Source organism: Gymnodraco acuticeps, unplaced genomic scaffold, assembly GCF_902827175.1.
Source record: "Gymnodraco acuticeps unplaced genomic scaffold, fGymAcu1.1, whole genome shotgun sequence".
Taxonomy (NCBI): Eukaryota; Metazoa; Chordata; class Actinopteri; order Perciformes; family Bathydraconidae; genus Gymnodraco; species Gymnodraco acuticeps.
In genome coordinates, this window is record NW_022992100.1 from 669,300 (window position 1) to 678,937 (window position 9,638).

The 9,638-nt window shown below is 37.2% G+C and overlaps 1 protein-coding gene across 4 annotated transcripts; it reads right to left on the bottom strand.

Moving 5' to 3' along the window:
• Nucleotides 1-689: 689 nt before the first annotated feature.
• Nucleotides 690-8,606, bottom strand: rab41 (RAB41, member RAS oncogene family). 4 transcript variants are annotated; one of them, XM_034202896.1, is made up of 8 exons: nucleotides 8,359-8,606; nucleotides 7,009-7,067; nucleotides 6,604-6,657; nucleotides 5,638-5,743; nucleotides 5,205-5,316; nucleotides 4,195-4,288; nucleotides 3,351-3,417; nucleotides 690-2,705 (listed from the first exon to the last, which is right to left on the bottom strand). In XM_034202896.1, exons 1-8 carry the CDS (start codon nucleotides 8,435-8,437, stop codon nucleotides 2,641-2,643), a joined length of 636 nt encoding a protein of 211 aa, XP_034058787.1. In that variant the 5' UTR covers nucleotides 8,438-8,606; the 3' UTR covers nucleotides 690-2,640. The 4 variants fall into 4 exon arrangements, with proteins under 4 accessions (XP_034058787.1, XP_034058785.1, XP_034058786.1 ...); XM_034202894.1 differs by lacking the exon at nucleotides 4,195-4,288 and adding an exon at nucleotides 4,675-4,768; XM_034202895.1 differs by lacking the exon at nucleotides 5,638-5,743 and adding an exon at nucleotides 6,225-6,330.
• Nucleotides 8,607-9,638: the final 1,032 nt, after the last annotated feature.

Consider the following 9,638-nt stretch of genomic DNA (forward strand, 5'->3'; position numbering starts at 1 on the left):
ATTGTTCATTATCATATACGTTTTTCAATATTATTATTTACGCTGTTATATATTGTTGTTAATATGTTATTATTACACATTTCTTATCTAGATTCATTTCAGATTGTAGAATGCACATATTTTTACATGTTTGTTCCTATAACTTCTCTATTGTATAATAACCTAAATCCCCCCTCAGGGATCAAATAAGCATTTCTGATTCTGAAATCTTTCTTGGGTATTTCTAGATAAATGGCCGTTTTATTGAAACTACTATTTGCAATACATTCCAGCCTATATCATCCAATTATAATACAAAAACATGTTTGATGTATTTTTATTAAAGTGTAGATTTAGAAAATATTGTTGTTATGTTTGAACATTGGCAATAAGATTTACGTAAAGTCAGATTATACCTTCAGTTTCTATTCACATTCCTCCAATAGCTTTTAAACGAAAAATGTACATCTAGAACGTTCATACTTGGACACACCTTTGTTGTAACATTGCAAGCTTCTGATGTATTACCTAACAAGTAGTTTCAGTCACTTTGACGACATACACACACACACAACAGGTTTCTCACATTCAACTGAACCACTGAATATTATCGCTCATAGAAAGCATGTACAGAACAAGTGTGTTGGTTTATCCATAGCAGTTGAAAAAGATAATTATGAATGCGATTCATTAAAGAAAGAGATGACATGTTACATTTTGGTGAAATATCTTTATTTTATTCCATGTGATAGGCCTACACTTGTGTTTAATTAACTCTCCTTTTTATACATCAGATAGTAATAGCACATTATTCACACAAACGTTGCTAAACACGAGTAGACAGCATATTTCAAATGGACAGACACAATTCAGAATGGCACAAAGCTGAGTATTTAGTCAGTGACAAGTAATAGAAGAGCTGCTAATGTTAAAATGGTTGTTTGATGAAATTATATACTTACATTTTTAAATCCATTTAAAACGTTGATATTTCAAAACAAGCTACAGCAAACGACCAGTGTCTTTGTTGTGCTATGGCTAGTTAGTTGGTTTGTGTTACACATATGTGCGTGTGTGTTTTTGTGTGTGTGTATCTAGAGACAGTGCAGCCTTGACCTGTGACTGTAAACCAAGCTACTGACGACACACTGCAAAAAAGCAATTTATAGCAGTGTGACAAGAAAAAAACGTTGCTGCACCCAAGTGTCGCCTCAAGGTGGAGTCCCGGCAGACACGCAAACAATAAATAAAATCTCAACATGCGTGTCAGCATCTGTACTTTTGGTCAAGCATACAATGTTATCTGTATGTCAAAGTAACAAAATAAATAAACACATAAAACCAAGAGTCCGCCACAGGCAATAGCATTACAGCAAAGGATACTGAGACTAATTTCTCTGCACTTTTTACAGCAAGGGTGTTAGTAAGCGTTGGCTGCATCTGAGGACAAACTTTTATCTACCAGCTCTACAAAACAACTAATGAAGGCATGAACCAGTCAGCAGGCTTCTTATGTATTTTCCAATATTGTGGCTTGATTCAGTGCACAACGTTGGTGAACAAACAAGCAAGGCATCTGTGTTCTTATCCATATACATCCTGCATGGTGAGCATGCTGCATGTTCTTGCAATAGTGTAATCAACACAACACAAATTATCGATGAGATGGTGGGAACGTCCTAGCGCCCAAAGTGACAACTTTTTATCGGAGTGGATAAACTAAACACTGACTTTTTTTAATTTCCTATATTAGGGGTATCTAATAACAAACTCCTCCTTAGATATGTTAATATGTGCACAGCTAATTCAACAACACTGGAAAACGAGTTGCTATAGTTTTAATGCAGACATAGCTTCAGGTTAATAGCCATTTTAGTCAACTCTGGGAGGTTTCCCTTTGATAATATACTACCTCATTGTTTGGTCACACACCCCTTTTGCACTGTTTTAGATCAGGTCTCAAATGATGTGGATTTGATCTCCTAACACACTGTTGCATTTGGCAGTTCAGGCCTACAGATGTGTTTGGTATTATTATACCTAATAAATGATCCATTGACCCTCCTCAATGAAAAGGGTCCATATGAGCTAAATGTAGTAACATGGCAGTTAGCAATGATGTTAATTTACTGGTAAGATCCTGTCTCTACTTCCTCAAAATAAGACAAAGTCAAGAAATAATCAGTTATCTGAGAGACAGAACAGTAGAGTACAAACTCTGCATTTAAAATTAAAAAAAGTAAAAATACAATGGGCTGAGAACTCAACCTTGCAAAGCCATTTTAAATAATCCCAAGCAGTTTAACTTTACAACAATGACAAGAGTAACAGCACTAAGATTCCCAACTGTGCAATAACTCATGTTAGCAGTTAGCTATGTCAGTCTGCAATGCTATATAATGCCATGCAACTGGATGAGAATTTTAACATATCGTTTAACTTATTCCTTAATGTTATATTTGAAACCATTTTTCCCCACCACATAATCTGTTTGAATACAGTAATGCACATCCACACTGTTACTCTGAAAAGTCAGAGTTGAAAAGAAAAAAAAAGACAGGTCTTCCATCCCAATGGCAGTGTGCCAAGGGTGGAGAGCGTGGCCACTGAGAGACAAGCTGTTGGTGGGGAGGAGATAGGCGGGGGGGGGGGTGAGGTGTACTAGCATGAGCAGCTGCTCTCGGTGACAGTCATCTCTGGCTGTTTCTCCAGTTTGATGTCGATCACTGAGAGGAATTGGTTAAGTAACATCGTCATGAATTTGCACATTTTATTTCAGTGCGCTATCTGGCTGCTATTGCTTCAGTGGAAGTTCCCTTTTTTCTGCAGAGTGAACTTCAAGCTTTTTATGTAAAATATATATATTTTTTAATTGTATAAGGTCTCAATACTTTAATATGATATGTATGTCATGCACAGCACTCCACTAACATAATACACTGTAGTTTGCCAAATATTCATTGTCCTAAGTGTTTTAACTTTTAAGGTTATTTACATTTGGTGTAAATTTATTTCTTTTTGAATGCTAAATAGTTTCTTAAAAATACCAAAGCAAATACCTTGCATGTCTAAACGTACCAGGCAATGAACTCTATTCTGATGTCACTTGGATTTTTTTTAATTGCTTTAAATTTGTCAGCCATGGTTGTGTATATTTCTCTTCATTTTATAACTCATTTGCCAATTTCCTTTTTATTATTGCTCGCCTTTTTTACCTGCTATGCCACTTTTGCTTTAACACTGTAAATGTCCCCACTGTGGGACTGATATAGGAATTCTGATTCTATTTTTACAGGATTCAAGCCATGGCAATAATAACTTGACAGTAGTATTAAAATAATTTCTGTTGATAGCATCTTTAAAAAGGATACTGTCCTCTTTGTTTTTCTCTGGTGTGCTGTCCATCCCAGGCAGTGCAGCAGCAACGCGGCGGAACAGCTATAAAACAGAAACAAGTAATGATTAAACACATAAAAAAGGTGTAGCTAAAGTAAACTGTTGGCAAATAGGGGTGAGTGATTTGGTAACAATCTGCATGTTATTAAATTGACATTGATGTTTATTGTAATATAGTTTTTGTTTTTACTGGAAATGTTGAGAAAATGTAAAATATATATTAACCACACAGGAATATCTACCTTTTTTAAATCAGTTCCAACAATGGCCACAACAAGCGATATTGAGGGGTATCTACCTCGGTAATGTGACTATCTGAATGGACAGATTTACATTGACTCACAATATTTAGTCATCACCCACCCCTACTGTCACATGGGCAATTCAAAGTAGACAGAGAAATTGATCAAAGTTGTAAGAAATCACTCATAAATATATGTATTTCATTGAATCACAGGCAAACACAAGAAGCAGCTTAAGCAGGAATACTAAATGTGATTTAGCTTATTGCGAGAAAAGGATCAAAGTGAAGGTTGCCTTGCTAGCCTCCTCCACTGAGCAGTCACAGAAACACTTTGAAGCTGCAGAAGTTATAGTGAATAGGACAAAAAGTACTTGAGAAAAACAGAGTAGCAGTAAACTTGTGCAGAAACATCTACAAGCAATGCCTGTGGGGGGAAACACAACCGATACAGTATATACTAAGAATACCAAGACATGTCACGAAGAGCCAAGAGAAGGGGAAAAAGGAGACAGAAGGAGTTAAGAGACTTTGAGGGCAGAATTAGCTCAACTACCTCGAGACAGCAGAATCTCTACCTGTTTGACATTGTAGCCAGTCTTTGCGCTGGTTTCAATGAACATGACATTCAGTTCCTTTGCTCTCTGCTCACCCTCCTCCGTGGTGATCTGTCTGCTCAGGTAGAAGCAGAGATGGACGAACAGACAGACATGGAAAGAAACATCGCAAAGAGGACAGGCCAGAGGGAGAGTGAAGAGATGGAGAGAGAAACAAAGAGAGCTCAACACAGAATCTTGTTTTTTGGGGGTGGAAAAAGAGAGAGGTTAGTTTAGTTATAACACAGACGGACAGAGAGGAAGACGAAGGGAGGGAAGCTGCTGTGCTGAGTAAAGATGAAGCAGCAAGGGAAACGACTCATTCACTCAACAGTCGCACTCTGATCCATTTAGTGAATACATGGGAGGAGTTGTACATCCCAGAAGCTTCAGGTTGGCCTCCCTAACCTAAAAACCATCATGACTACTGTCAGTATTATGACTGCTTTACTGGACACCAACCTGTTTGACGTTATAGCCAGCCTTGGCACTGGTCTCTATGTACATCACATTGAGCTCACGAGCTTTCCTCTCTGCCGCCTCAACAGAAACTTGCCTGCCATGGTCCCGGGGAGGGAGGGGGGGGAGTGGTGTGAAGTGTGGTGTTGAGGGAAACACAAACAAAACAAAAAAATCAAAATGACATGGAGAGAACAGAGCAGGAAAGGGGACACAGAAGTAAAAGAAAAAGAAAGAAATATGATCAAAACATTAGAAATAAAAAAATACATGATAATAGTCACTAAAATCACTCAGAAAAAGGGCTGGGGTATGTAAAATGCCATGGGATGATAAAAGTAAAAGTTGGATGGGATGCAATGAAGGGAAGAAGGTGGGAATCCAGGCTTTGGCAGTATAAACTATACTTTAATACTTCATGCTAAGCTTTTTCTAATGTAATACAATTATAAAAATGCATTCTATTTATTAAGTATTGTAACTAGGATAAGAAAATCATTACAATCTTTCACACATCTCACACAACCATGTACCTTTTATCCGCCAAGTCTGTTTTGTTCCCAACAAGCATGATAATGACATCACTTCCTCTCTCTGTTCTAACATCATCAATCCACTTTGAGGTTTGCTGGAATGAATTCAGATCTGTGGATGAAAAACCCCCATACAAAATTACAGCAAACATCACATCATGTAGCCCCTAAAGACATAAAATATTTGATATACTAGCTATAGTTAAAAGATTGCATTAGCAGTAATACTTTTCATTAAAAAGGAAGAGCATCTTGTGTAATTAAAGCTTGTAGAAAAGTGTTAGTCAGAAAGAGTAATAATAAGAAAAGCTTGAATAAGGAAAATGTACTTCGAGAAATACAGTACATAAAGTAGGAACTATGCAAAAGAAAATAGCTTCCTTCCAACTGCTCTAGAGCCCTACAGAAAGGTTAGAGTACAGCCCTGACTCACTGGTGATGTCATAAACAACCACGGCAATGGTAGAGTCACGGATGTAGCTGGGAATTAGGCTACGAAAACGCTCCTGTCCAGCAGTGTCCCAAAGCTGGAGTCGGACCTGAGGATTGGAACGGAAGAGAAGAAAAGGACAAGGAGATAAAGAGGGGAAAGGCAGAACAAGACAGTGGAGAATAGGACAGTCATAAAGGAACTGCAAGCCAAGTAGTAGAGATGAAAATGGCTTTTTTATTGGAGGAATGGGGAGAATCATTCAGAAGGGTCAGAGATGACCAGCATTATTATGCTGTTAAGACATGTTAAAATAGGCCCTGGTGATTCAGAATTGAGGGCGGCTTCAGAGGATCTCTGCCAATGAGGTGACATCAGAAGAGATATTCCCTTACTCCTTCCATCATATGTAACATTTACAAAGCATAGACCCCCCTGGACACTGCTGGAGAAATGCTTTGTGATAAAAACAGTCTCCAATATCATGCTGTCCAGTGGGGTTTGCCAAGCTAGTAAATGCTCTTTTTTTTTGTTGCCCATTCACATACTAAGCGAAGGACAAGGAGGTGAGGCAAGCCCATGATACCTACTCGCTATGTCATAAACCACCACAGCGGCGGCTGAGTCGCGGATGTAACTGGGGATGAGGCTGCGGAAACGCTCCTGTCCGGCTGTATCCCAGAGCTGCAGCCGAATCTGTGGCCAGCCGTGAAATGAATGTGGGAAGGGGGAGCATTTCATGACCCAGCCAGGGGATGGAAGGAGAACAAAAACTTCAAATAACGATGGAGTCTAATAACATGATCAAACGTCTAACAAAGAAATAAATGGTTACATCTAAGGTAATGTGAAAACAATGTGAACTGGTGAATGGGAATGAAATGGTGGCTATTAAACACTGAGTGCATGCGTTTTAATCTATGTCAATGGGAATGATGAATAGTAAACAATAAAATATGCAGGACTTACCGTGCGATCTTCTAGGTACATGGTTTTTGACAAAAAGTCAATGCCAATAGTTGCCTGTAAGACAATCAATGCATAAAAACATGGTTATGGAGAGAGCACTTGACAATGCATAACATCCATATAAAATGTCATAATGACCTCATTGTATATTGAATATTATATAAGCCTAAAGATATTTTTCAGAACATTTTGACACTAAAACATTAATATGGCTCTGTATAGATCATAAATAATTCATCATACACACTAGCAAAGACCTGGAAGATCATGAAAGGGCCCTGGTTTATTAAAACAAATAGTATACATTATTATTACATATATTCAAAATAAACACAATTTTAACCATTACATCTGTGTCTTGTTAAACTTAATTGGCATCATATTGTAATGAACATGCGTTATTACCTGATAAGTGTTGTCGAAACTGTCATACATAAACCGTGTGATGAGAGAGGTCTTCCCAACTGTAAATCAAAGAAACAGACACGTTCAGACTTGTTCCTTATGTATTATATGAATTTACCATCAGCATTATCCTGCACAACTCCTCTTCACTTATTCTATTGTTCTGTGTTTTTTTTGTCAAAGGTATATTGTTTTTCATGTAAAGAAAACATGTTATTCTGCTTTTCTTCAAAATGTTTATGAACATAACAGTACATTCCAAATGTATATTTATGTATAGATATCGTAATTGTAACCCGCTTCAGCAATACTATGCATTAAATACATTATCGTCATGCCAATAAAGCTGTCTGAATTGAATTGAATTAAAGTGCCATCATCATTGATGCAATGTGGACTGCTGAACCCACACGCTGAGCTGGCAATATGGGTGGAGCCACAACATTTTGGGAAATAAAAATAGCTTGACTTGTAATATTCTAGATAAACAGTAACGTTATGTCACTGCTGTTTTAGACAATCATCCCTAAAATACAACCACGTTATAAAATGTCCGAATGAGTGTCTAAAAACCGACGTTAAACGGTATGTGAGAAGGCCGACTCGTCTGGAGCCACACTGGCCGACGTGGCTCTGCAAGGTGCTCCCGTAGGAAGCTAACAGCTAGCGGTAAAGAGTTGAAAAGCTACACTGACAGATACGGATTCACTTAATTACCTTGACGTGTATGGGGTGGTCTCATATTTGAAATGAAATATTCCCACCACAATACTGAAAGCAACAATTGTGTTTTGATTAAGAAGTTAAATAAGGTATTAGCTTCCACTAGTGATAATGTATTTCATACTAGGACAGCTAACTGTTAGCTTAAAAGTAGTTAGCCAGCTACGATTAGCTACAGTAGGAGGATGCTGATCCCATTGAACTAACGACCACAGTAAGGACCACTGCTTTAATCAAACAACATACCATCAACTAAATAAGTCCGAAATCTTGATGTTATGAAAGGGTAACTCTATTTATAGTAAGCATTTATCGTTAAAAGCGAAATGTTTGCCTAGCTTACAGATGTAACGTTGCAATGACATCATCACGGGTGTGAAAATGACAATTATATTTTTTTGATCCTACACTCTCTTTAACACGTTGTTCAAAGCGAACTGTTAACATTTCGTTCTGTATCATCACTGGCCGTTATTGACCGTTGGATACGTTTATCCTGCTGGCCAGCAGCGAACGAGCTGGAGATGCTAGGCGGCTAGCTATGCTAATGCTAGCCACATCTTCACAACATATTCCTCACATCAGACCAAATGAACACTTGGTACAAGTACTCCGTAACTTGCTTACCACTCTGTTCGCCCAGAAAGACGAGCTTGAACTTTCGTAGAGGGTTGCCAAACTCTCCGCCGCCGGTCGTAGTTGACATTTTGTACAGAAAATAAACAGCTAACTAGCTGACTTGATGCTAATGATGTGATGTCTAGACCGGAGAGGCAAGTAGTGTGTATCTATCCTGCACTAGCCAGGGCTATTGTTTTCTTACACGTTCAGAAGTGAAATAGCGCAACCAAGAGGCAACTTCTGACAGACAACAGAAATGGTAAAGTAAAGCGTAAATGTCCACAATTTCATTGGGATACATTGCTATTTCTTTTATTATTCCTAAGTATTTTCAGAGTAGGGAGAAGTACTCAGATATTGTACATAAGGAAAAGTAGAAGTAGGCCTACCATAGTGTAGGAATACTATGTTACATGTAAAAGTCCTGGATTCAAAATGTTACTCAAGTATTAGCATTAAGTATACAGTAGTTACTTATTAGCATAAGTATTAGCATCAAAATATACTTAAAGTACTCAATATGCAAATTTGCCAATTTCAGAGTAATATATGATATGTTTTGATTCTATCATGATGGATTAATGTCTTTATCAAAGCTGGTAAAGGTGCATCCAGTTTTAACTGCTTTGTATACTGCAGGGTAGTCTGTGAATGTTTCTCCAGGTGTAACTAAGTAAGTCTTATCTAAGTGTTTTTTACATTTCACATGATTAATCAAAATATGCAAATTAACTAAAGGTATTAAATACATGTGGTGGAGTATAAGTACACTTTTTACATCGTAATTGTAGTGGGGTAGAACTACAAAGCAGCAAACAAATGTAAAATACTCAAGTACTAGTCTCTCAAAATTGTACTCGAGTGCAGTACTTGAGTAAATGTATGTTGTTGAATATTTTTTAATAGATTTGTGCTGGAAACAATTGGTGAATATTTACTGACATTAGACCTACAGGTAGATTACTCTGATAAAGCTGACATTTACAAAAAAACTTGTTTAAATAAAGGCATAAAGAAAATGAAGAAGAACATACATAAAAACACTCTCTTTGCCAATGGTTTTCAATTTGAGTCACAATCTTTAGCTATATGATCCAGAGCAGGGCATTATAAACTATTTACAGAGAAATGTGTGGCTGTTCATTTGAGTCACAAATGAAATATAAGTGTTTAACATAAAAGTAAAAATATATAAATTATCTCAATATAGAAACTAAATAGATTAATCATACACATTTTGGCATTTCATCAAGTTATTGGTTTATATAGGAAGGTTTATAGTTTCA